The 27,684-nt window shown below is 37.0% G+C and overlaps 1 protein-coding gene and 1 long non-coding RNA gene across 8 annotated transcripts; both read left to right on the top strand.

The window, feature by feature from the left end:
- Window positions 1-850: 850 nt before the first annotated feature.
- LOC116180195 lies at window positions 851-24,965 on the top strand. Of its 7 annotated transcripts, none has more exons than XR_004147090.1 (5): window positions 851-941; window positions 992-1,128; window positions 1,188-1,879; window positions 1,931-2,251; window positions 24,761-24,965. It is a non-coding gene; the product is annotated as an uncharacterized LOC116180195 (long non-coding RNA). The 7 variants fall into 7 exon arrangements; XR_004147091.1 differs by having other exon boundaries at window positions 1,178-1,879; XR_004147095.1 differs by having other exon boundaries at window positions 992-1,135.
- A 214-nt stretch (window positions 24,966-25,179) lies between these two features.
- LOC116180744 lies at window positions 25,180-27,236 on the top strand. Its single transcript, XM_031500867.1, has 3 exons — window positions 25,180-25,391; window positions 25,765-26,518; window positions 27,219-27,236. The coding sequence occupies exons 1-3, from the start codon at window positions 25,327-25,329 to the stop codon at window positions 27,234-27,236; spliced, it is 837 nt and encodes a 278-aa protein (XP_031356727.1). The 5' UTR covers window positions 25,180-25,326.
- Window positions 27,237-27,684: the final 448 nt, after the last annotated feature.

Below are 27,684 nucleotides of genomic sequence, written 5' to 3'. Positions count from 1 at the left end.
TGTCATTAATAGGGAAAATAATACACACAAACCCCTATGTCTACTTCTAAATGAATATCGCTGTATAAATACTTCCGATGAAAAAAGAGTTGCTATTAAGTCACCTTTGAAATTTTTGTTTACATATAGGCGACTCGACGTCAATTCTTTTTTGATCGACATTGGTAACTAACTCAGTTAATGTTGTGTAAATTGCTATATCATTGTGCTAGTTGTTAATGCTTAGTCTTAGAACTCTCATAAATATGATAATTGTTGTTATTTGGGGCACTGGGAGTGGGAGATACCCCCAGGCAAGGGAGATTTGATTCTAATCCCGAAAACACCTGCGAAATTCTCGGTGAGAGCCTGGTATTAAGTAATTTGGCACTTCTAAAGTTGCATTTATTAACAATTTTTGCCTTTACACACAAATACATTTGTCTAAGTTAAAATGTAGTGTTAAGTGAATAAAGTACAATTTTAAATTGCATTGCACAATAAATCACTTAACACGACGCAAAAAAACACAATCTAAATTGCATTACATGGTAGATCACTTTTTGAAACGATGCACAATTAGCTCTCCAAAAAACACCATGGTAGATAATAACAAACCACAAATGAATAACGCAAAGACACCACTGAGGTGCTCAAAAGAAAAAGCCACCACCTCCTCCTTAGAAAATGAAGTCTCTCTTCTTCGTCTCGGCGTAGACCTTTCTATCTCGGTCCAACTTGTCGTACAATCCAATTTCAGTTAGTTTGTCAATAATCTCGTTCATACTGTCAATTACGTAAGGGTAGCCCTCGGTCGCAAATACATTCAGGACAGTCGGCAACATTTTATTCTCAACAAAGTAAGGGGGACTCGGTACTTTCAGACTCAATTCCAATGTCTTGAGAGGTGTGGAGAATGAGAAGCTTTTATTAGCGTACCACATTTTTCCTAATTTCTGTGCGTAAGTAATTTTCTTACGTCGTTGATCTTACTCTTTAAATATATTTTTAGGGAGATATTTTTGAAGAAAATCCGCGGACTCGTAATCTAAATAAATGGAAAGATTCGTCCCCATCAGCTCCTCTAAGCTCTCAATAGGTATGTTTTTCCGTTGGTAGCGACATCAACAACCGCATTAGTTCCGCAAGGTACGCGGTTTGTATGTGTATACTGTATATGATGTAACACATGATTAAGAATCTTGAAGTTGAACCGTTGGGAATGCAATTGGAGCTGCCACAAAATGTGATACTGACAGTGTTCATTATGAGTATCCAAGCTCACATTAAATCGACAGATAACGTACCAAGCTACGGCGAATAACACAAAAGCCAGAAGAATTGATATCCAAACTTCTTTCTTGAAGGCAACTATACCAAAACCTCAATATACGATATTTTATCTGCTGGAGGAACAACGAATACAATGTTGTCTCTGGCAAACACATGACTGACACGATAATCGTGAAAAACATCAATCGTCAGTGACATATCTCCAAGTATAGCCCATTCTGGGAGATTGTAGTCCACAATAATGACCATAGAAATGTTTAATAATTCCCGCGTAACATTTAAGGTATAGTCTCTTGGATCGTAGTGGTACCGAAACTGAATAAAGTTGACTATAATTGAGAGGCAGCCATTATAGTTCCTGAAAGGTTTAGGAATCGTGTCCGTAATTGAACCGCTACAACTTTGATTGTGGATCACGTTTAATTGGCGCCCGCAAGCATTCAACGGGTCGTTTGGATTTGCCGTAAATAAGAGCGACTTGCTGCAGCTATGTAGGTCGATCGACAACACTGCGGCGTAGATGGCGTTTCTCTGCCAAAACCACTTCAGGGACGCTTTCGCTAAATCGTTTTCATCGGTTACCACTAGAAACCGTTCATTGTATAACGTATGTTTATTTTCTATCAAATAGGCCATGCTTTTCTTAAATGTGCTTAAGTTTGCAGATTGAATTACGAAATTGTAGAAAGGCCATCTCAGACGCCTCTTCTCTGTGCTAGTGTTAACAAGAATCTTGCTATTACTTACATGGAACGGTAAGAGATGGTTCGACATATTATGGTAAACGAAGTAAAGGGGTTGTTTTCCAAAAATCGTTTCAACAGCCTTCGCGCCACATACTTCCAACGACCGCGAAGACACGCCGATTCCAATTTGCGAATTGTGAATTGAACGCAGAAAAATTGCGAAGAGAACACAAAGTGGAACGCTGCCTTTCATTTCACGTACCCGAAGTTACTTCAAAAACAAATGACGCGAGGTAAAGTAAAACTCGAGCTAGAGCTTTTTAATGCAATCGATTATTGATTTTAGTAGTAATTTTCTGTTTGTGGAGTCTTTCAGTGTATAATTTCGTGTTGGATATCAGACCGTTAAAAACATAGTAATGGTATTTAATCATAAAGCTCGTGTTTACCGAGCAATTGAGTAATAATACAGTACAGCGCTAACAGTGGAAACAAAACCTTTCATATTTATTCGAATGTTCTGTCTTTATTTTATAGTAGACGTGTATAAGTAGATACCTAATTCAATTATTTCCACAGAAAAGGTCCAAATTTGGAAAAACCTTATAAGTTTTTAAAACGTCTAATGCCATTGAGTATATCCTTCCTTTGCTTTACCGTGTAATGTTATTAACTAATTATTATTAATTATTTGAGAGCCGCAAAAGGTTTCGTCCAAGAGCCTATAAAAATCTCCTAGGTCTTTATGAGCCTCAGATAGTGACGTTAGCATTTAAAAGCTCTTAATACCCCTGAAAAGACCTATCCGAACCTTTATAAAACCGTCTTTCAAAGCTTGTTTTATTAGTCTCTTGACCCAAACACTACCCAAGAGTCTCCAGAAAATTTAATTTGCAATCAATAAAGATAAAAAGAGTCGGGGTAACTACGGGCCTGTATACGTCAACGATCAGTATTAGTCTGGCAACATGTAGAAATGTTAATATGATTCAATAAAGAATATTATTCAATGATATCAATGAATAAAGAATCTTCAGATCTATTATTCAATCTGGAAAATTTAAAAAAATCTGCATCGACCGGGTATTGAACCCTGGTCCCCTCCTTGAACTCGTATAAAGCGATTGGCGAAGGTTTGATATCGCTGTCTCTTTTCGTTGTAGAGGAACAGACAGACGGACGACATAACCATCACATATAGGGAAATTGTTTCTTTCGAAAAATTCCCCTAAACACCGATGCGATGCTCCGTTGTGGCCGTACCCTTTAAGATATCAATTTGAAATTTGAGGGGAGGGGGGGGGGCATAAAATTGACAATACACTCTACGATTTTTTAGCGTATTTTTTAAGAATTAAAAAAATGTGCTATTGTTTGCGTTTTGTCCGTCCGGACCCACTTCTACCGCTTTGAACTACTTCTAGAGGAATCGTCCTAGAGTTCTGGAATTTTTTGCAGTAGGTAGCCTATACCTCGAAGGTGTGCCAGGCGGCCATCAAATTTCGCTATCTAAAAGGGAAACGCATGCCTTTAGTGGTGCTAAGTTAAATTTTAGAAAATGGGGGGGGGGGGAAACACATGTTCTACGGACTGGAGAGGGGGGGAGTGGAACTAGTTTTATCCTTCATGGTACTCTAATGAAAAGTCTCAACTAAAGGAACTAATTTCTACCAACCATAGCCCTCCTCCTCGACCTCTTATCGTGATCGGATGTATTCCCTTATACCTCAAGAACGGATTGTCGGAAGAGGGTACTCACAAAGGGCGATTGAGACGTCTCCAAGAAATATATCCATTGGTGATGTCAAAACAAAGGCTATTTCGGTTTAAAAAAAATGCGCTTTATCTGCACAAGAGTTGTGCACAATTTATTTAAATGAAATGTATGTGGGCATTTTCTCTCCCAGGCCTTGGAAGCCTCGTGGATAGATATGTCCGAGACAAGGAATAATAAAGGGTTGAGTGGTAGAGCAGACGGGGTCATCTTGGTACCTCCAGTCTGAATTCCGCCCTGTCTTACATAAAACTCAATAAATGTCATTATTATTATTAAAAATTACTCGCTAATAATCATAAACATGTTAATTGTTTTGTACATTTTGGGGGGAAACATAGCACCTGGAGTGGGGGCTATGGAATACACCTGGAAAAAAAAGTTTTGATTCCTTTCCCGAAAGCAACTCGGAAATTCTCGGTCCTTGGATTTAATTGGTATTGAATAATTTGGAACCTCTAAATTTTCGTTTATTAACAATATCTGCCTTTAACACGCAAATATATTTTATTATGTTAAAATTTAGTGTTAGTGAACAAACTACAATTTTAAATTGCATTGCACAATAAATCACTTCTAACGTTAAGCAAAAAAACCACAATCTAAATTGCATTACATGGTAGATCATTTTTTAAAACGATGCACAAATAGCTCTCCAAAAAACGCCACGGTAGATAATAACAAACCACAACCGAATACCACAAAGACACCACCGAGGTGCTCAAGAGACAAAGCTACCACATCCTCTTTACAAATGAAGTTGCTCTTCTTCGCCTCTGCGTCGAACTGTCTATCTTGATCCAACTTGTTGTACAGTCTCTTGTAAAAGTAATGTCCCTCGGATACCTACCACTGTAGCATAGGCAACCAACATCCCAGCCGACTAGTCCAAGTTGGATTTGCGGGTGTGGGAGGTAGTTAGGTATCTAATGCGGTTCGTTTTCAGAAGGTATTCCCACTTTGCCAAACTAAAAATAAGTTAGTAGAATGAAAATGAATGGCATCGATTTATTAGCTCAAAAGATCTGCGCTGCTTTAACCTATCCTTGGTTTAATACAATAGAAATTTTTACATTTCTTTCAATTGGTTTGGTGCGTTTTAAATTTGGAAATTGTTTAGCTAAAATAATGACCTTTTACTTTTAATTTTTTCGAGTAGATTTTCTTCTAACAAAATAAATGTGATGATTTTGTCGTTTTATACTGACATTGAAATTGAAGTCTCATTATTAATTACTCGGGCCTCCTAATGGAATGCGATTATCTGCACTGGAAGCGCAACAATGCCGTTCCTTTTGTAACTACCACCTCCCACTCCTTTCAAACCCCGGGATGGCACCCGCGGAAAAATTCAGCTGTTTTAATTATTTTTCCCTAATTTCTAATCATTTCACCTGCATGAAAAAGCCGGTTTAACTGGTAACTAATTTTTTTGTCAAAAAATATTATACCTATAACCTGGACTAAATATGCTTATAATACGCCTACCTACTCAAAAATATGCAACGTAAAAGCTCTCCTAAACTAAATTCGATATTAAATCAACCACGACCAAGTATCACAAATGCATATCATTTAATTTCTGATGCTAGTTACAAAAGAAAGGTATTGTTGCACAGTGCACTTGTAGGTCAATTAATCGCATTCCATGAGGAGACCTACTCGCAAGCAAGTAATTATTAATGACACTGGAATTTCAATGTCATTAAAGGACAAGAATATCACCTTTATTTCGTTAGAAGAAAACCTACTCAAAAAATTAAAAAGTGAAAAGCCATTATTTTGTCTTAATAGTCTCTAGCTAAACTATTTGCAAATTTAAAACGCACCAAACCAATTGTAAGAAATGTAAAAATGTTTACTGCACCAAGCCAAGGATATGCAGCGCAGATCTTTTGAGCTAATAAATCGATGGCATTCACTTTTATTCTACTAACTAGTATTTAGTTTGGCTAAATGGGAATATCTGCTGAAAATGAACCGCTTTAGATACCTACCTACCTCCCACACCCGCAAATCCAACTTGGACTACGCGGCTGGGATGTTGGTTGCCTATGCTACAGTGGTAGGTATCCGAGGGACGTTACTTTTACAAGAGACTGTACAATCCACTTTCAGTCAGCCGAACAATAATAACGGCCATGCTATCAATAAAGTACCCGCGATTCGTAGCCGCAAGCACATTCATGACAGTCGGCAAAATTTTATTCTCAACAAAATAAGGAGGAGAGGATACTTGCATATCCAATTCAATCGATTGCAATGTCTTGAGAAGTATACCGTATGAGAAAGTTTTATTAGCATACCAGTTTTTTGTTAAGTTGTGTGGGTTATCGTCATAGTAATGTTTACCTCGCACGCGTAACCTACCAAGTGTATTATTGAAATCTGACAGTTGAAACATGTGCGCGGACTCCAGATCTAACAAAATTGAAAGATTCGTGCTCATCAGCTCGTCTAAGCTCTTAATGTGTTTTCCCGTTGGTAGCGCCACTAGCAATCGCATTAATTCCGCAATGTACGCCCATTGTTTATTTATTTTATTTAAGCGCCTCGAGATGTAATCTTGGTGCTCAGGCAATAATACTGGACTTCTCTACCTTGATATATAATGTACTATTATTACTAACAGACTGTATAAAACACGAGCGGCCGATAAGAAGAAATAGGTTGCCGCTTTGTAATGACTGCTATTTGCGGAAAGCTCATTACTCTCTTCAACTGAAAGCTGAAGGTACGACTAGCTTTGCTGCCCAAACAGATATGGTTTTTGCATGTTATTTACTTCAATAGCCATGTCACAACTGTTTTTCTAACCACTGGTAATTATATTCCAGAAAATGATGGCAAAACGTACAAGTGGACCTAACGTATATATACGGTTTCCTTTTAAAGGAATTTTTCAAAAGAAATTGCCCTTATGTGATGGTTTTGTCCGCCCGTCTGTTCGTTCGTATATCCATCTGTTCCTCGTCTAAACTTGAAAACGAAAAGAAACAGCGACGTTAATCCTTCACCAATCGATTTCAAGGATTAGTGCTAAATATTGAAGGATCCTTAACTCGGTCCACCACGTTTTTAACGTCCATTTATTTCAACCTTGCAAAATACTAATAAATAAATTTGAATCTAGGGCATCATAATAATGCTCTTGGTCTATTTCCCAACGATCTTGGTGCATGAATAACGATTTTGACATGATTTGATCAGAATACATATGGTCAACAATTTGGTGGAAATAAACACATTATTATTATGGTCGGTGTTTCTTGTGAGAACTCAGGTCTAGCCTGGTTAACTAATCGCACGGATTAAAATCAAGTAACGATTAGTGTCTGTGTCTGTGAAGTTATGTAGGGTCCTTAAAAAAAAAAAATAAAAAAAAATCACACACGTACATTGGACATCTAGGGATAGTATGTAATTCGTACTTACCAACATACCTATTGCACAATAGCCAACGCTATCAGGAAAGAGGAAAACAAAACAAAACAAAACAAAAATCATTATAATAATTCCTGTAATTTTATTAAATGGAGTTTATTGTGTAAGTGTTTCTTTGGCTTTGCGTTTGGGTTGAATACGAGTGGGTTGTGATAACGTGGTGTGTTTCTGTGAAGAAGGAGTTTTGTGTTTTTTAATTGTATTTATGGTGTTTTTTTGTTCCTGAGGTCGTATTTGTGAGGTTGCTTGGGTTTTTGGTGGAGATATTGCAGTATTTTGTGAGCCTGTGGTACTGTTAAGGTTTTTGCGCTTCGGTTGTATACGAGTGGGTTGTTTCTGAGAAGAAGGAGTATTGTGTTTTTTAACTGTGCTAGGGCGTGTAACTTTATTGGATGGACCTGTCTTTGTAGTACATGTTGCGTTACTTGTATTTATGGTGTTTCTTTGTTCTTGAGGTTGTATTTGTGAGGTTGCTTGGGTTTTTGGTGGAGATATTATAGTATGTTGTGAGCATGTAGTTCTGTTAAGGTTTTTGCGTTGCGGTTGAATACGAGTGGGTTGTGATAATGTGGTGTGTTTCTGTGAAGAAGGAGTTATGTGTTTTTTAACTGTGCTAGGGCGTGTAACTTTATTGGGTGGACCTGTCTTTGTAGTGCATGTTGCGTTACTTATATTTATGGTGTTTCTTTGTTCTTGAGGTTGTATTTGTGAGGTTGCTTGGGTTATTGGTGGAGGCATTACAGTATTTTGTGAGCCTGTAGTGCTTTTAAGGTTGTTGCGTTTCGGTTGAATACGAGTGAGTTGTTTCTGAGAAAAAGGAGTATTGTGTTTTTTAACTGTGCTAAGACGTGTAATTTTATTGGGTGGACCTGTTTTTGTAGTGCATGTTGCGTTACTTGTATTTATTGTGTTTCTTTGTTCTTGAGGTTGTATTTGTGTTGTGGCTTGGGTTATTGGTGGAGACATTACAGTATTTTGTGAGCCTGTAGTGCTGTTAAGGTTGTTGCGTTTGGGTTGAGTACGAGTGGGTTGTGATAACGTGGTGTGTTTCTGAGAAGAAAGAGTATTGTGTTTGTTAGCTGTGCTAGGCCGTGTAACTTTATTGAGTGAGGGCGTCTTTGTAGGGCATGTTGCGTTACTTGTATTTATTGCGTTTGTTTGTTCAGGAAGTTGTGTTTGTGTGATTGGTTGAGTTAAGGGTGGAGATATTATAGTATGTTATGTGTCATGTTGTGAGTCTAAAGTGCTGTTTAGGCTTTTGCGTTTGGGTTGAATACTAATGGGTCGTGATAATGTGGTTTGCTTCAGAGGTGAATCTCTGATTGTAGTATATGTTGTATCATTTGTTGTACTTGTTTGGTCGGTAAGTTGTATTTGTGTGTTTGTTTGGGTTAGAGGTGGAGATATTACAGTATGTTGTGTACCGTGTTGTGAGCGAGTACTGTTGTTTACATGTATACGTTGTGGATCATTTGTGTATGTAGTATCTTGTGTTATGTTTAGAAATTTACGAACAATATGGCATGTGTTGATAATGACTGCTTTTTGTAAATGTTTGTATATGTTTTTGTCTAAACCTAATAGTTGTAAATTGGGGTGTATTGTCCTTGGTATAACTCCGGTAGCACTAAGAATAATGGGAACTATAACAGTAGATTTCATTCTCCATTGCGTCTTAAGCTCGATAGCTATATCGGTGTATTTACGGTGTTTTTCTGCATGTGTTTTAGTTAAGTTGTTAGTGTTGGGTATGGCAATGTCTATAATACAAATGGATTTTTGTGTTTTATCTATAAGTGTAATATCTGGTCTATTATTGTGGATAGTTTTGTCTGTGAGTAGTGTCCTGTCCCAATATAATTTGTGTGTGTTGTTTTCAAGTATGATCTGTGGCGTGTATTTGTAGTATGGTGTCGTATCTGTTATGAGATTGTGTTTAAGTGCTAATTTTTGATGTATGATTTTAGCTACCTGATCATGTCGATGTTTGTATTCAGTTTGTGCGAGTCGTGTGCATGCCGATATTATATGTTGGATTGTTTCTGATGTTTGTGAACAGAGTCGACAAGAATCATTTGTCACTGTTTTGTCTTTATGTATGTGTTTTTTATAGTTACGTGTGTTAATGACCTGGTCTTGTATTGCTAACATGAAACCCTTAGTCTCCGGGAAGACATCACATTCAGACAACCAACTGTGCGTTGCTATAGAATCAACACAATCCTGGCTAACCTCTTGTGGAAATCGTCCATGTAAAGGCTTTTGGTTCCATATTTGTATGTTATTTGTGATGTATGTAAGTTATTATTATTATTATTATTATTATTAAAAAAGTATCAAATGCATGGCTTGGGTATCAAGATAATGCTGTTGGTCTTTTTCCTAACTATCTTGGTGCATGAATAATCTTTTGACATGTTTTGATCATAATACATATGGTCAATAAAAATACATCAAATTCATGTTTCCGGCATTGAAAGCTTTTACAACTCTAAATTCATGTGTGAAGACTAATTTTGGGTACATTTTGCTCTAAAACTTTATACCTAGACCATAGAGAAGAATATTGAATTGTTACATATCTAAGTGTCAGGGAATAATCTAGCGACAGTCCGAACTCGATACATGACCTAGGCAATGAAAATATGTTGATTTCTATTATACTGAGCCCACAGTGTTTCCTGTTCCCGTTTCACTCGAAGTCCTATAACTTTGTTCCTGTTGAGCCAGCTTCCTGAAAATCAATAGCGTCCGACCCTCGATACGACCTTAATGTCCAAAGTATCTACTCGTACGCCATTTCAACATGATCGGTCACTTTTAAAAAGAGTTATAGTGCACACGGACGGACGGACAATACAAAACTATAAAAGCTCTGAAGATCCTTAATAAATTAGTGTAATTTAGAGTTTTAACAAATAATAATAGGTATAAAGGTAACGAAATACATTTCAATTGAATTCAGCTTTTTTTCGACTTCTAATAAGCATTGTTTAAAGACTTTATAATAAAATCCATACATTCTGGGTAAACTCCCATACAAATGAATACCGAACGATCTTCGAAATTGTTTTTGGCTCGATAGTCTACCTCTACGTAGCTGAAAAACAATAACGACCTTTCTGATTTGTGTTAAAATTTTCAAAGGAATATGGGACGTTTTTAAACAACGTTATCGTGCACACTGACAGACAGACAGACAGCAATACAAAATACTCACCCCGGAACAAAAATTATTATAAATGCGAATTCGCTTAAACACACAATAGGTAAAAACAAGTAATACGCATAGGTACGTAATTTATTTATTATAAGCGCAGTGGAAAAAAAACGGTCTAGAGCTTCAAATAAAGATTAAATAAAATATGTGACTCTTTCTCTTAACAGGAAAGTAAAAGGAATTTGCTGTCGAACTAAACATCAGCGTTTTGTTTATATAGTATAATCGTAGCCGTATCGAGTTACAACTTGCATTTTTACTCAAGGTCGCCTCAGTTACGCTGTGTAGCCGATCGGGTTACATTGAAGGAGAGCCATCTGTTGATGATTTTTGCAGGCCTTACTAAAAAGTCTGTAATGATAAAGCGCAACCTTTCGTCGTAAACTGTCACTACTTATTTAGACCACGATAGTAGCGCCAACTGGATTTTCTAGACCAGAACTACTTATTTCGTTCAAGCAAAGATCATACTACTATGATCTTTGGTTCAAGTAATATTTCCATAAGGTTGTTTAACTATAAAGTATTTAAACAATGTTGTTTAAATACTTTAGTACGCCGTTTGTATGTGTATACTGTATATGATGTAACACATGATTAAGAATCTTGCAGTTGAACGGTTGGGAATGCAATTCGAACTGCCACACAATGTGATTCTGACAGTGTTCATTACGATACCTAGTACTCATGCTCACTTCAAATCGACAAATAAGGTACCAGGTTGCGGCAAATAACACGAAACCCAGAAGAATTGATAACCAAACTTCTTTCTTGAAGGCAACTATTAAAACCTCAATATACGATATTTTCTCTGCTGGAGGGACAACGAACACAACGTTGTCTCTTGCAAACACAGGACTGACACGACAACGTTCAAAAATACCACGCGACAGTAACATATCGGCAAATATATCCGGCATTATCAATGATTTGGAATCAACAAAGACGAAAGAAATGTTTAATATTTCCCGCGTAACATTCAAGGTATAGTCTCTTGGATCAAAGTCGTACCGCGATTTAATTAAGATGCCGACAGTTGCGGAGCAGCCATTATAGTTCCTGGTAGCTTTAGGAATTGTGTCCGTAATTGAACCTATACAACTTTGATTGTGAATTACGTTTAATTGACGTCCGCAATCATTCAACGCGTCGTTTGGATCTCCCGTAAATAAGAGCGACTCGTAACTGCTTTGGATATCGATAGCCAACACTGCGACGTAGACAATGTTGATTTCCCAAAACCACTTCAAGATCGCTCTCGCTAAATCATTTCGGTCGGTTATCACTAGAAATCGTCCATCGCGTATATTGTTCTGGTTTGTATTGCACAAATATACCATGCTTTGCTTAAATGTGCTTAAGTTGGTAGCTTGAATTACGAAATTGTTGAAAGTCCATCTTGCAACCATCTTGCCTCCGTCGCTAAGAAGAATCTTGTGATTACTTACATGGAATGGTAAAAGATGGTTCAAGTTATCATAGTAAAAGCAAACAGGTTCTTCTCCAAAAATGTTTTCAATAACTTTCGCTCCACACAGCTCTACTGACCGCGACGACGCACGAATTCCAATTTGCGACTTGAGAACTGAACGCAAACAAATTGCAAAAAGAACACGAAATAGAATACCGCCTTTCATTATACGGATCCGAAGTTACCTCCACAAATGACACGAGTAAAGTAAAACTCGAGCTAGTATATTGTTTCGTGTAAGTAATTGATTATTGTTTGTAGAACCTTACTTCGAACAGCTCGTCTTTACCTAATAACAGGGTAATAATAATAGAGCGCTCACAATCGAAACACCACATTTCATACTTCTTTGAATTTCTGACGTCTCTAACTATATACATATGTGAACTATTTCTACAAATTTTTAGGCTTTCTTTAAACAAATTTTTGAGTGCCCTTAACAATCATTAATAGTTATTAATGAAACGCGTGTATCGTGTTACGTTAAAAGCAGATTTTAGTTACACTACTTCCATTAATCCCAGTTATATCGAACGTCTATTTATATTTATGTTAATTTCCGGTTCAGCTACATAGAAAAGCTACACACAGAATTGTTATAATGTTCACTATTTACAATATCAATCACGTAGAGAGGGCTGCTCCAAGGAGATCCTCATCCGCTAACGCTATGTTGCTCGTCATCGGTTGACTGGAGGTCTTGTGGAAGTTTACGTTTCAATCGTCTGTGAATTTGTTTTTCACCTAGTGAGTAGCTGACAGCCCCTGGACATTCTCTTATTTTGGTATAATATGTTTTAATACATTTTTTAATAAATGATTGTATAGTGCACAGTCTAAGATCGTTGTGCAGCTGTGTGTTACGAACGAACCAAGGCGCGTTGGTGGCAATCCTGAGCACTTTGTTTTGGACAGTTTGTAGTCTCTTGATTATACAGTTGGATGCAGCTCCCCATACTGGACAGGCATAGGTCATTGTTGAACGTAGAAGGGATGTGTACATAAGGAGGGAACATTCAGGTTTCAACGGGGAATTTCTGTTCATAATAGGATATAGCTGGCTTAGTCTTGAGTGACATTCGTTAAGTTTTTTGTTTATGTGGAACTTCCAAGTAAGTCGCTTGTCCAGATAAACTCCCAGGTACTTGACGGCAGAGTCGGGTGGGTTCCAAGGAATGGACTGGTCGTTTATTATGATGTTGGGTGGCAGTGTAGGGAATCTTAGAGTGAAGACTTTGGTTTCACATTTGTTCGAGTTTAGTGATATAAGTATTCCATGATTTTAACCACTTATTTATTTCAACCATACTAAATTGTAGGTGTTGAGCTGCGATGTTTATGTCTTCATTTTGAGTAATCACTGCGGTGTCGTCTGCATACATTGCAATAGTTGAGTGGTTCATTCGAGGAATGTCGTACATGAATATATTGTAAAGGATGGGTCCTAATATTGATCCTTGTGGAATTCCGGCCGAAATGTTCTTAGTAGAGCATTAATTCTAACTTGAAATCTTCTGTTATCAAGAAAAGATTTCAGAATGACTACTAAGTAGTTTGGTAGATTAATATTTAATATTTTGTATATTAGACCATCTAGCCACACAGTATCGAAGGCCTTAGCTATATCGATAAAGGCAATGAGCGTGTGTTGCTTTGATTCGAATCCTCTTTCGATAATTTCCGAAATTCTTGTAAGTTGGTGACAGGTAGAGTGCTTTGGTCTGAAACCGAATTGAAAAGCCGGAATGATGTTGCTTATTCTACTATTGAGCCTAACTGATATACATTTTTCGAGGAGTTTTGAGAATGTCGTTAGAAGGCTAATAGGCCTGTAATTATTAGGATCATTGGGTTTCGTACCCGGTTTATTAAACATCACAATATGTGCAATCTTCCATACGTCTGGAAAATATCCTGCTCTAAGGCATGCGTTGTAAACCGCAGTGAGATAGTGTGTAGTTTTTCTCGTGAAGTTTTTAAGGATAATATTTGAAATTTGATCGGTTCCTGGAGCTTTTTTAATTGGTAAATTTTTAATGTACCGAGCTAATTCAGTCGGGGTCACTGGTTCTATGGTTCCAACAGTATTGGGTATGTTTTCTGCAATAAAGTTGTTGATTTGTCGTGTTCTTTCAATCGTGTCATCAGAGATTGTAGTTGTGAATACTTTCTCTAAATGAATTACAAAGAGCTCGCATTTTTCTTCATCTGTGGTTAACACAATATCATTGTGTTTCAAAGGTGATGGAGTTGGTGATTTTCTTGTTATTCGTCTAACTGCCTGTCACATTGAGGGATCCTTGGGTAAGTTCTTTATAACGTGAGGTTAGTTCGGCGCTGTAAAACTCAAACCCCGCCGCATAAACGGCCAGCTAGCTCAGATTCTTAATTAAAAGAAGGGCTCGAGATGAGAATCTTCCACAGCGGTTTGTTCGTTTGGGCATATAACATAAGTTCTGATCTTTGGTAGTTACTAGAAATGATTAGTTGAGCGCCACCCAATTTTGCACAAATTCTGACCTCTCCTGTATAGAAATTGGGAAAACACAAGAGAGACAAATAATAAATTCACTACGAGCAATTCTGATTTATTAATCCTGGCAAAACGGTGCAGGATCGGCAAATAAAATGTATCTTCAATACGACAATAACAAATACTTTAAATGACAAAAATAATCCCCAAATAAATTCATGAACACTTCCATAATAATTACGTTACCAGACCCCTACAACAATGATCGAGCAAAAATGTAGTTAAAATTTCAATGGATTCAAAGATTGAATTAAGTTAGCCCGAATAACAACTCATATAGGCAACACTGGGTACAAGTAAATTAAAAATCTTACCTTGAATAACACATACGCTGTCTTCTCCGAAAAAGAGCTCTCCTTCGAAGTTCCAGTTCTGTAACACAAAAACAAACCCCAAGCTACAACGCTCGGAACGATTATATGAGCCGGAAGGGCCAAAAATAGCTTACTCGTAGCCGGCTCGTTTACCCATATGTTAAATACAGGTGCGTTGCTCTTGAAGAGAGCCACGACCTCAAACACTAGACGTGAACAAAATACAAAGCTCCAATCATAAATCGTCGGAAGGTTACACTAGATTAACGGTATTGAAGCAAATAAAAAAGGTTGTGTAAAAGATCGTATCTTCCGAAAATTCCACAATCAGCTGGTCGCTCCCGGTATCGTTTAGGTGTCAGCGCTTATCTACTCGGTGGTACGCCGGATAGCTGCCGGCAATCAACAGGTGTTCGTATCGTACTCCGGAATATTCGCAAGATGCAAATTCATTTACTATCCCAAAATTATGCCAGGTCAATGTTCTCCGCCCACAAGAATGTGCAAGGATATACTATAAACTATACCATACAAGGATTCGTCTGTACAAGGATTGACCGGTACAAGAATTCATCTACTACATGGACCCCCTAAAAGTAATGAAGATGTAACACTCCCTTAACGAGATTTTTAATAACATACCTGAAATCGTCAGGAGGGTAATGAAAAATACTTAAATCAATGAAATATGGGAATTATCCAACCTCAAATTGTGAATCTGAAAGAATTTTAGATAACATAACGTAAAAGAAAACCAACGCCATTTCACTTACATGTAGGTAGGGCGATGAACTTCAACCAGATATAGTCTCGCAATGGAGAAAACGGCTTCTGAGTTACACTACTCGACAACGCCAATAAAAAAGGTAAAATTGCCAGAGATTTCACGTGAATGATGGCAAATATTACCCACTGGTTTAAGAAGAATTCACAATGCCACGCTCTACAAGTACAACCTCGTTGGCTTCAAACCGGAAATGAAGTGAAAAAATAACGCGATTCTGCGCGAGGAAAGAAACACGCGTACAAGTGACGCCATCTCACCTATATCCTACCTAACCTAGCAAGCGGTAATTTTTGAAATTTGAATATGAATAAACTAAACTGTTACATCTTGTATATATCTCCTGTAGGTACTTAATCTGTGTGTGTCGAGGGCCAGCTTCACTTGGCGGTTTAATTTGATTTAATACTTGCTTCTGATGTGGTCTTCTCCACCTTTGCCATTCTCTTCTTATTCTGTGTGTGATAGTTCGGCTTCTTTTGTGGGCGCTAGATAATTGTTGCTTCTTGAATGGCGATTTTAATGGCATTCTGAAGTTTGGTTATTGCCGTATTTATATCTGAAATAGTCTGCAGCGTTGATGGACAGTGAGTTGTTTCATCAATGTTTTCTTTAAATTTAACCCAGTTAACTCGGCCATTGATGAGTCTTGGCAGCTGTTTTGCTTCATATGGCGTCTCAGTGAAGGAGATGATTATCGGAAGATGGTCAGAGTCTAGGTCCGTAGTTACGGTTTGCGAGATAGGAAGTCTATTGTTTTTGTGTAAGATGATACTTAGAATATCTATGTATCATTCAAAATGTACCAAAAGGTGCGTATACCTACTCATTTGCAACAAAATGCCCCGAACGAACCAAACGCGCCGCGCGCGCTAAATAAATTCCGACAAACATTTTGCTGGGGAAATTTGGGCTCTTTGTAGAGTTTGCGGTATTTACAGCGTTCCCATCAAAATTGGAAAATGTTTGGCGCATTCTATTCAGTTTGAGTCAACATACTGACGACAAATTTTGTTGCAAATAAACGCACCTAAAGATCAAAGAACCTCAATTTTCACAGAAAAAAGTTGGTCGGAATTTAATTAGTGCGCGCGGCGCGTTTGGTTTGTGCGGGGCATTTTGTTGCAAGTGAGTACGCACCTTAATATTAGTCCAGGAAATAGAGTCTGAAAATGGACCATTTCCTGCAAAACGAGAAGTAGTTCCAATTTTTTTTGCATGTCATAAAAGAATATCTGGTGGTTAAGAATCCAAGTTTTCGATCCCCTACTCCTTGTGCTTCCCCCGTACCACCCTTAAAACGAAAGAAATGTGGTTGGTTTTTAAGTTTTTCAATCATATCTTTTTATAGGTTCATTTTACATAAAAATATTGTTATCAGAAATTGTAGACTATAAAATTCTACAGACTTTGATATACACTACTTTTTTGTGAAATGTGTATTAAAAACGATATAGAGCTTCAGAGTTGCTTATATTTTTAAGAATTCTAAAATTCGTATGTAGATGTTTAAGCAAATTTTATACTTTATCTCTATAATTAAGAGTTTTATGAGAAACTATCTTGAACTTACCGTGCTATACATCCCCCTATGCTGCACCCTTACCAAAGGGGAGACATAATAATTCAACTTTTTACCCTTGCTAGTGGGGATATTTGAATCCTGTGAGATTGTAGGGCTTTCTAATATACGTTTGAAACAAAAAAATTATCTCACTTCAGTTCAGCTTCATCCTTCATCCTCCCCCCCCCCCCCCCCAACCGCTGAAATTAAAGAGGAATAGAAAATATATGTAATAAGCGTAAGCGTTGTACTCTCTGACTAACTCCACAATCGCCACAATAGCGTTTAAATATTTATTCCACCGCGCGGGGGGGGGGGGGGGTGAAACATAACTGAAGTGAGACAATTTTTTTTATTTCAAACGTATATTAAAAAGCGTTACAATCTCACAGTGATTCAAATATCCTCACTAGCAAGGGTTGCAAGTTTCATTATTATGCATCCCCTTTGGTAAGGGTGCAGGGTAGAGGGGTTTATACCACGATAAATTCAAGATATTTTCTCATAACTCTTAATTATATAGATAAAGTATGAAATTTGGTTAAAACATCTACATAGAAATTTCAGATTTCTTAAAAATATAACCAAATCTCAAGCTCTATATCTTTTTAGCTTCCTAGCATGTGCTAGGTAGCTATTGCGATAGCCGTTTTTTGAACATTTCAAAATTTCATCAAATGTCGACGTTTTAGACCATTTTAAGCAACTTTTAAAGAATAAAATTTTTTTCCGTCTGTATGTACGTACGTACGTACGTACGTTTGTTGGCAATTTTCTGAGAAAACGGCTCGACGGATTTTGTTGAAATTTTGTATATATGTTTTAGGCATACCGAACAGAAAAATAACGGGCCGGATTTTTGAAAAAAAATTTTGGAGCGCCGTAACGGCATCGAACTTTTTTTTTTCAAATAGCAACCTAAAATTTTTATTCTATTATTTGGAAGACCTTATTTTCCTGTGTACAACCTACAAAAAATTGGGCCGGGTTATATTATCAAAAAACGGAGAAAAAAATTGTCAAAGTCAAAAAATTGTGTTGCATATGTGCAAAACGCAACGATCTTGTTTCTGAAGCAATTTAAACGAAATTTCTATGGTAAGTCCCTTTAATAAAAGCAAACAAAATTCATGCGCAAAAATCGTGTTGCGCATGCGCAGAAATGCAATTTTCTTATTTATGGAACAATTAAAACGAAATTTGGATGGTAGGTCCTCCTAATAAAAGCTAACAAAATGCATGCGCAAAAAATAGTGTTGCGCATGTGCAACATCCAACTTTCTTATTTATGGAGCAATTTTAACGAAATTTGGATGGTAGGTCCCTCTAATAAAAGCAAACAAAATGCATGCGTAAAAAAACATATGTTGGCCATTTTTGGTTTCAGCTAGGAAGCTATTCTGTCAAGAATTTGACACCTGGTTTTAATAAACATTTCACAAAAAAGTAGTGTATATCAAAGTTGTGTAGAATTTTATGGTCTTTCTGATAACAATATTTTTTTCTAAAGTGAACCATTAAAAAGATATGATTGAAAAACTAAGAAACCAACCAAATGTCAGGAGTTTTGAGGGTGGTACGGGGGAAGCTCAAGGGGTGGGAGGTCGAAACTTAGATTCTTAACCACCAGATGACTGTCTATGACATGCAAAGAAATTGGAACTACTTCTCATTTTGCAATTTAAAACCCTCTATTCCCTGGACTAGGTATATACGACGGTATTAAAATTCAATGCTAATTACAAGTATGTCGGATGGAATATAATGGTAGAGAATCATTACTTTAAGTAGTTCTACGTTCTCGCAAAGATCGTCGTTTTTTATTAGGTTGGATGTATCATTGAAAAAGTGTAGTGTGTTTGGCCGTTGGTAAACGTCGTTTGGCACCGTGGACGTAGAGAAGCGATTCTAAGGGAGGGTCCGAGCTATGCCGAACTCGCCTTCTGCTCGCTCGGCATTGGTGTGCAAAAAAGTGTAATGCGTGTTTGGCCGTTGGTATACGTCGTTTGGCACCGTGGACATAGAGAAGCAAGGAATCTAAGGGAGGGTCCGAGCTATGCCGAACTCGCCTTCGGCTCGCTCGATACTGGTGTGCAAAAAAGGGTATTAACGAAAAAATTGGCATTAAAAACCTCGACAATATACTTAGGTCGTATGTTGCTATATACGACGGTAAAAAGCATCCTCGAGAATTTTTACCAACCGCAAACCTCAGGTTAATTCTTTAAAAAGACCATTTCGACAACTACTGCCCTGGCATTAAACTTTTCATATTTGTATTAATTTCTAAAATCAAGTCTCGACCTATGACACCCCTTTGTTTATTTTGAAATGGACTCGTCCATCAGTTTGACGTTTAGTTTTTTTTTAAAATGGCGGACAATTCTCATTTTATGGAAATTAAGGAGAATACGCCTTTTCGTAGCGACAAAAGGGTTCCCACACATGTGGATGGAATTCAAAATCGTCAAAACGCCATCCGCTTCACTGATGACGTCATCGGTGCATGATTTAAGGGTTTTTTGCAAATTTAAGGGTGAAGGAGTGTATCAATCAAATTTTGACAGTATGAATGTCAACTCAACTTTTCACAGACTACTTGACTCCGTTGAGAAACTTGAGTAACCTCAAAAAAAGCCGTGACCTTGAGATGTCTATATCCCTTTAAATACCCTGTATATTTCAACGTCGGATGCAACCGGTCAAGTAGTTGGAGATTCTGTGGACATGAGCCACCGCCATCACCACCTGTCGATATTTTTTTGGTAGCTTCCGGAGGATGTTTGGGGATTTTAGAGTGCTTGGCGTCATATCATCACTTGTTGTTTGTTAAAGCTTGTTGGTGGTGGGCGTTATTGTATTTTGAGTTGTATCCATAGAGTTTAGCTTTATTTTTGGTGTTTGTGAGTTCAACAACTTTGGTGTCGGGTAAAGTATTTTATGTAGTTTACTCTTATGTACTTATATGAATTGTGCCATTTGTTAAATCAGATATTTTCCAACCACCATTGTGCTAATACGTAATTTACAACATGCGAGGTGTTAACTAATATCCATGTGCTTGTGGAAGTCTACAATATCTCAGGTTTAGACCACGTTACTCAGTTACACGGTGCATGGGGGTGTACCTATGTCGAACCTCGACTTCCGTGAAGTAGGGCATGCAATGCTAGGTGTATTTAGTTTAGGGTGACTCGTAACATTCGCGAATGTGTGTGCCTTGTTGTATGTAACTAATATCTTTCTACCGTGAGAGGGAGCTCGGACGCTAGAATAGAAAGGTGTTCTAGAGCTAAGGCATAAAAGAATCCGAGGGCCGTCGAAACTCCAACTTTAGGGATGAAGTGCTGTAACAAAGGCCATCCTGCCCATGGGCGGCGACCCATCTCTTAACCACCTTCAGTTTTGTGTCGTTACGAGACCGATGTCCGGGGAGTGTTACGAAGCACAGGTAGTAGTTCCGGAAGTCTGGGTTTTATACCAATGTCATTATGTGGAAACTGAGCATAATTGAGGGCTCCACAAGCACACTGAGTATGGTCATAACTGCCTATTGTTACGTCACAACATGAATAATAGATCAGACGTGTTCTTACAAACTTCACACCATCCTATTCGATATACAATGATACGAATAACTAGTAAGGTGACTTATATCAATAAATGCGTGAGTGTGTTGCCCCTAACAATCTTAACTGCGCTACGGGCTGATAGGCAAATATTCCGGCCCAATTCCTAACAATATAACCGTGAAACAGGAGGGCAATCAAGCTAAGACGCTGGCCCTAACCTAACAAGTAACCAGGTTCACCATCCAATGACTAACTAAAAAGTGAGTTACCTTCTAGCCGTGATTAAAGGAAAGTATGTACATGACATGTTGTGACGAATACTCTACGCATACTGTTCAAACGTACCCTGCTACTTGAATTCATGAATTAATTAAGGTAGTGTTACATGTTCTGCTTAGGTGGTGGTGGTGTTTTAATTTGCTTGTGATTAACATAGTTTGGGTTTTATTCACGGCCAAGGTTTTTCTCAAGTCGCGCTCTTTTTCGCCTTGGTAGTCTGCTTTTGCGAGAGTGCGGCACCTTTAGGTTTTGCTTGCTTTGCTTTTAATGTACCACATCCAAATTCCGGGTTTTTCAGAATAAGGGTAACGTAAGGGGGCCCTACCGTAGACGATCCAATCACGTTTTGTTTGAATTTTAGGCGGGAACCATGTTTTGATACTGGGATTGCAACGTTGCCACTTTTCCGTGAAATCTGTCATTTTCATTTCGAGCCTGGGGGTGGGTTAAGATCAGTACAACCTTCAGTTGCGACCTACCATTATATTTATATTTTGCGTGTGGTTTTTCCGCTCATTCATAATAGCATAACAGCATTTAAACATTAAACATTAAGAAGCTTTAAACGCATACCTATGGAGAAGCAATTTTACTTTTATTTAGCATATTCGGACCTTAGCGTCAATTAATAAAGGTCCGAAGATGCTAAATAAAAGCGAAATCGATCACGTATAAGAAAACATTCATTTATTACTATAATTACTTACTTTTACCTTATCTACAAATAAAACAACTTTATTGAATAAAATCTTTTGAATTTTTACATTTTCGCAGATCAGCTCGGGGTTACGGAATAATGCAAAACAAAATAAAAGTGTACGCTTGTAGTAAAAATTTGTCACGCATCAATTGGACCTCCCCAAGTTAATATTTACAGCCATTACGGCTGGACAGTACACCCGTTCCGTTGCCCGAAAATACTTGATTTCGTTCCACGATATCTTAATTCTGAGTGAAGATGAAGAAGGGGTCGAATATTCCTGTGAAAGGTGAATGCTTTAGCTAGACAATAACGCCGGGGTTTACTAAAATGCTTTAAAATAAGCTTTTTTTTAAGGGCAACGTCGAGGGCTGTTAGGGTGTCATATTTTGGAAAAGAAAAAAAGAAATAAATTTTCCTGGCGTTATTGCCTAGATATTAAGTTTACGAACGTATCTTAATTTTGGAAATTGTTCCAACTTCATTTATAGATAAGTTATCTTGGAAAAACAACTTAAAAGTTTTCCTCAAAAGCGCGAAAAAATAGCTTCCGCCGCATGGCTGGTTTTATACAGATAGAAAATATGCATTATAATTGGACTAAGTTTATGTTTTTACCATCGAACACAAATTAATATTATAAATAACCAAATTTGGGGATTGACAATAGGCAACTTTACATACTCCGTTCTGTATGTACTGTCCAGCCTTAAAGGGGGACCAGCTGTTAACCATCAACCAAAAATATTCAAAAGCGAACTTTAATTTGTTGATAACCAAATACCACCTTATATGTTAAACAATTTTATTGAATAGAATTTTTTGAATTGTTACATTTTTGGAGATCAGCTCCATTATAATTAAACGTATCTGGATGCAACAATGTACTTTCCGAATGGAGAGTATAATAATTATCCTCATTTAAGATATAAAAAGATGATTATCTTATGGAAATGATGTCTATAAATAGCTTACAGTGTTGCCCCATGTTGGACGCAATAATATACCAACTTTGTAAAACGTATACTTGAAAGCGTATACTAATTTACCGCCCCTAGCTGCAAAGTGCTGAACTAAAAATATACAACTTCGTACGTATTGCAACTATTATGGCGTCCACTAAAAATTCGTTATCTATCTCGAAAACGGCAAGAGATGTCTCAAAACTGATTTGTGCTATAGGAATCTGTTAAACCGGTGCATCCTTCGTTGATAGTATTTGAATGATAAAATGGCGGGAACATGGAAATACAGGCGATGCCTTTATTGCGTCCGAACGCAATAGTTCGAAGGACGCAATAATGTGGTAATTGGTAAATGTATGGACGCAATAATGATAGAATGATGTATATATTATATAATATTCCTATAATAGTTATTTATGTATTAAGGGTATAATAGTGATGTTTATATTCTCGAGGGCGACGAGTTAAAAAGCTCGATGGCCGATAGGTCCGAGAGCTTTTAAGTCGCCCGAGAGTATAAACATCTACGCACCCAAATTAATAAGAAAAAGTGTTTTCCCGAGAAATTTGGTGTAGTCAATTTTTGGAAAAAATAAAGGTAATACACTGCCTTTTTTGAGCCCCGAAAAAAAAATTGTCTCAAATCGACCCGGAAAAAAAATTTTCTTATAGAATGTGGCCTATAGAATCCATAATTTCAAACAGTTCCAAGATTGGGCTACTAGTTCAAAAGTTACAGCCCTTTGAATTTTTTTTTCGAAATTGGTTTCTAGTCTATAACTTTTGATTGAGAAGTCTGATCGAAAAAGTACGAATTGATTTGGATTCTACGCACCCAAATTAATAAGAAAAAGTGTTTTCCCGAGAAACTTTGGTGTAGTCAATTTTTGGAAAAAAGGAAGGTAATACACTGCCTTTTTTTGAGCCCCGAAAAAAAAATTGTCTCAGATTGACCCGGAACAAAAATTTTCTTATAGAATGTGGCCTGTAGAATCCATAATTTCAAACAGTTCCAAGATTGGGCTACTAGTTCAAAAGTTACAGCCCTTTGAATTTTCTTTCGAAATTGGTTTCTAGTCTATAACTTTTGATTGAGAAGTCTGATCGAAAAAGTACGAATTGTTTTGGATTCTACGCACCAAAATTAATAAGAAAAAGTGTTTTCCCGAGAAATTTTGGAGTCGATTTTTGGTAAAAAGGAAGGTAATACACTGCCTTTTTTTGAGGCCCCGAAAAAAAAATTGTCTCAGATCGACCCGGAAAAAAAATTTTCTTATAGAATGTGGCCTGTAGAATCCATAATTTCAAACAGTTCCAAGATTGGGCTACTAGTTCAAAAGTTACAGCCCTTTGAATTTTTTTCCGAAATTGGTTTCTCAGTTTATGCCCGTGGTATACAAAATTTTATGTCTTACAAATAGTTTTCTTCCTCAAAGTAAATATTCGTTTACAAAATAATTCATTATGTTTGATCAAGTATGCGTGGTTCGAATTTGTTAATGTGATTGAAACCATCCAAACGTCAAACGTAATTTTAAATAATTCAATTTATGGTAAATGAGGAAGAAGTTCCAGAAACTATTCGGAATAAGGCCAATCTTGTGATTTAGTAGGTATTGACAATTAATAATTGACTTTTTTAATTTTCAATGACCTGCAAATATTTGTTTGTTTTGTCATTAAGTATAAATGAGTTACTATGGCGATACTTAATGCCCTAGGGCATAATAGTTATTTATGTATCAAGGGCATTAAGGCGATATTTATGCCGAGGGCCTCCGGCCCGAGGGATTGTAAGTCACCCGAGGCTTAAATATTGAGTAATGCCTGAGGTGCATACAACATTTTATTTTTCATCGTTCCAAATAATGCATTTCCAATATACAAATGTAATGATTATTGTTAGTGCTTCATACGAATCAAGTAGCATCTTTTTTTATTACATAACTCCGTCAATATACTTGACAGGCAGTTTGAGGACACGAATGATACGAGGACTTTCAAGCTTATATTTGGCCATTCCAAGTTGCGTATATACATTGTATACAATGTTACCGAAATAAATATTTTAATTACTTTATATTTACGGATTTAAACATACCATTAAATAAGCTATACTTGCCGTGAAATAATCGGGCTTTTTAATTGTGTAGCCGGTTAATTTTTGTACTTTTACTTGCAGGTTGTTCCTAGAATAATACGGAGAAATAATTCCTATTGTTGATATAGCAAGAAGCGAAGGAATACATAGGTGCTCAGGTACCACCCTACCTGCCCAAGTTATTTCAACACGCTATGTCAATTGTGTATTTATTACTTTGTAAAACTCAAAGAAGCCGGGAATTTACAACTTGGTTATAATTAAACAATGGAGTGTCTGCCTTTTACGTTTTACCTGTTTATGAAAAATGTAATAGGTACCTAAATCTCTCTCTTCCCCGCGTGAAGGCAAATGTTATGATGGTTCGGCCGAAAAGTTATACAAACTGCCACTGCTTGTTAGCACTCGCAGCAAGATACAAGTGGTGTTATATACATTGTTCAGTTGTAGTTTTGTTATAAATAAGTATAGTTATATTAGTTTAGTTGTGTCCAAAACGGACGAAATTACTGGTGTGTGTGCGTAAATTTTTCTCAAAATTTTGTAACGGTTTATTACAACTCTTACGTTTTGGTAAGTTTAACATAGCGCGTACTGGAAAAGTTCACCTACATCTAGCTTGCGTATTTATTATAGTGTTTACCATCATGGATCGAAGGAAAAGATATACTTCTTCCACTTATCGTCAGAGTAAAAAGAAAAAAATGCAAAGGTAAGTAAGTTTCAATACATGGTGTATCATTAGTGTAATAATTAGTCCATGATCATACTAATACGTAACGAATTTGGTGGAAAGGGGTCAAAATAGGGGTAGATTATGTTTCGTTTGGGACAAGTACCTACATATATTACTAAGGGATTATCTAAGTTTTATAATAGGACCTTTAGGATTTTTATTGACTTTCGAAACAAAAATTTGCATTTGCATTACCGAACAAGTAAAACAAGTAAAAAGAGTAATCGTAAACGATTTACGTAAAGCGATTTTCAATCAAGTATAATTGTTATTATATTGGTTTCCTGTAATATCTTTGGTAATAAAATGCATCAACAATGTATTAGAAATATCTTTTCACCGTTTTCAGAATGCGGAACACCAAATTGGACAGAACGAAAGACGTCCCCATGCCATTACCTTCTTTTTCCCAAACATTAGAAGTTTCATCGACTGCTTATGCATTTCCGTCAACTTCACAAATTACGGTCGAACAAGAAGACGAAAATATCGAGGAAAACATAGCATTCGAACCGGAAAATAATAGTCCCGATAATATTGCTGATATGCCAGGATTACAAGAAAACATTGTAGGAAGGAGAGTAATTAACATAGCCCATTTTTTTAGACAAATTCTGACAAACGAATTACATCAACCATTCAATTGCTCACTAGTGAACATGGAAATTATGCAAGAAAGACGAAATGGACTTAAAAGTGAGTTTGTATTAAAGTGTAAAATGTGCGGTGTAATACAAACAATTAGTTCAGAAAATTGTACTGATGATTCCTTACTAGATATAAACACTAGTGCCGTTTTAAGTGCTATATCAACCGGAATAGGGCATTCTAATTTGGAAGAAATTCATGCTGCGATGGCGATTCCGTCAATATCCAATCGACTGTACTCACAACACCACAGTTTGTTGGCCGAGACTATCCACAAGTCTGCTTGGATGGAAATGGAAATAGCTGGAAAAGAGGAAAAAAGAATGGCCGAAGAAGTTGGCGAAGTCGATGAAAATGGTATACCATTAGTATCGGTCATCGCGGATGGGGCTTGGTGTAAAAGATCTTATGGAACGAATTACGCTGCAAATTCCGGTGTTGGGTGTATTATAGGTGTAAGATCTCAAAAACTATTATATATAGGCATTAGAAATAAGTATTGTATAGTTTGTGAGCTGTATATGTCAAAAGGAGTTGACATTCCGGATCACACCTGCTTCAAAAACTGGAAAGGAACTTCTACGAGTATGGAAGCTGATATTATTGTAGAAGGGTTTCGGCGCAGTATGGAAATACACGGAATCATTTATAATAAGTTAATTGGCGATGGCGACAGCAGTGTCAGTAAAAAACTTTTGGAAGCAAAACCTTATGGAAATAGGGTTGTTAAGAAAGTAGAATGTCGCAACCACCTACTTAGAAACTTTTGTAAAAAGTTGGTTACTTTGACCAAAAATACAAGAAGCAGCTATTCAAATACCAGTGTGCCACCCTTATTACGACAAAAATTAAAAACCTCCGTTATGAGATTGAGAATGGCTATCGTAAAAGCAATAGATTATAGAAAATCGGAGAACGTCGATGATAACGAAAAAACAAATAATTTAAAAAAGGACATCACAAATAGTCCTTCTCACATATTTGGTAGTCATAGCGAGTGTGCACAATATTTTTGCAGTGGAGCCAAACAAAACGAGAGAAATTTCGTTACTCCAATGAAGGAATGCGGACTATTTCAAGATATTATGTCCTGTATATATCGATTAGTACACAATGCCGAAAGTTTAATCTTAAACATGACAAATAATTACGCAGAGCAGTACAATGCCGTAGTATGTAAATTTTTAGGAGGTAAGAGGATTAATTTTTCGCGAAAAAGGGCATATGAAACCAGATGTGAAGCGGCTGCCATGTCATATAACACCAAAGGTGAATTTCATAATGTTATTCATAAAGCATTAACTGGCCATAGTCCTAGTACGATTACTAAAACATTTATACAAAAAAGAAACCGAAAAAAAAAGTTAAAATCCAAGCGAAGACTTATTCCCGAAAGTCGAAGAAAAAAAACAAAACCTATCGAACTTGAAGACGAAGATTATGGTCCATTGGCTGCTGAAATACCAAACCCTGAAAAGAGCGACATGGATCCAGAGTCATATAACTCCCAAAAAGCCTTATTCGTCCAAAAGTTAAAAAAGACTAACGCGGAAATAAAGGACATTGAATTTCGTACTCGTGGGCAAAGTTCCAATACTGTGTGGAAACAAGAAAGATCGAT

The sequence above is a fragment of the Photinus pyralis genome, unplaced genomic scaffold, assembly GCF_008802855.1.
Source record: "Photinus pyralis isolate 1611_PpyrPB1 unplaced genomic scaffold, Ppyr1.3 Ppyr1.4_LG9, whole genome shotgun sequence".
Lineage (NCBI taxonomy): Eukaryota > Metazoa > Arthropoda > Insecta > Coleoptera > Lampyridae > Photinus > Photinus pyralis.
Note: the sequence above shows the minus strand (reverse complement) of the source record. Positions and strands in the feature narration are given on the sequence as shown.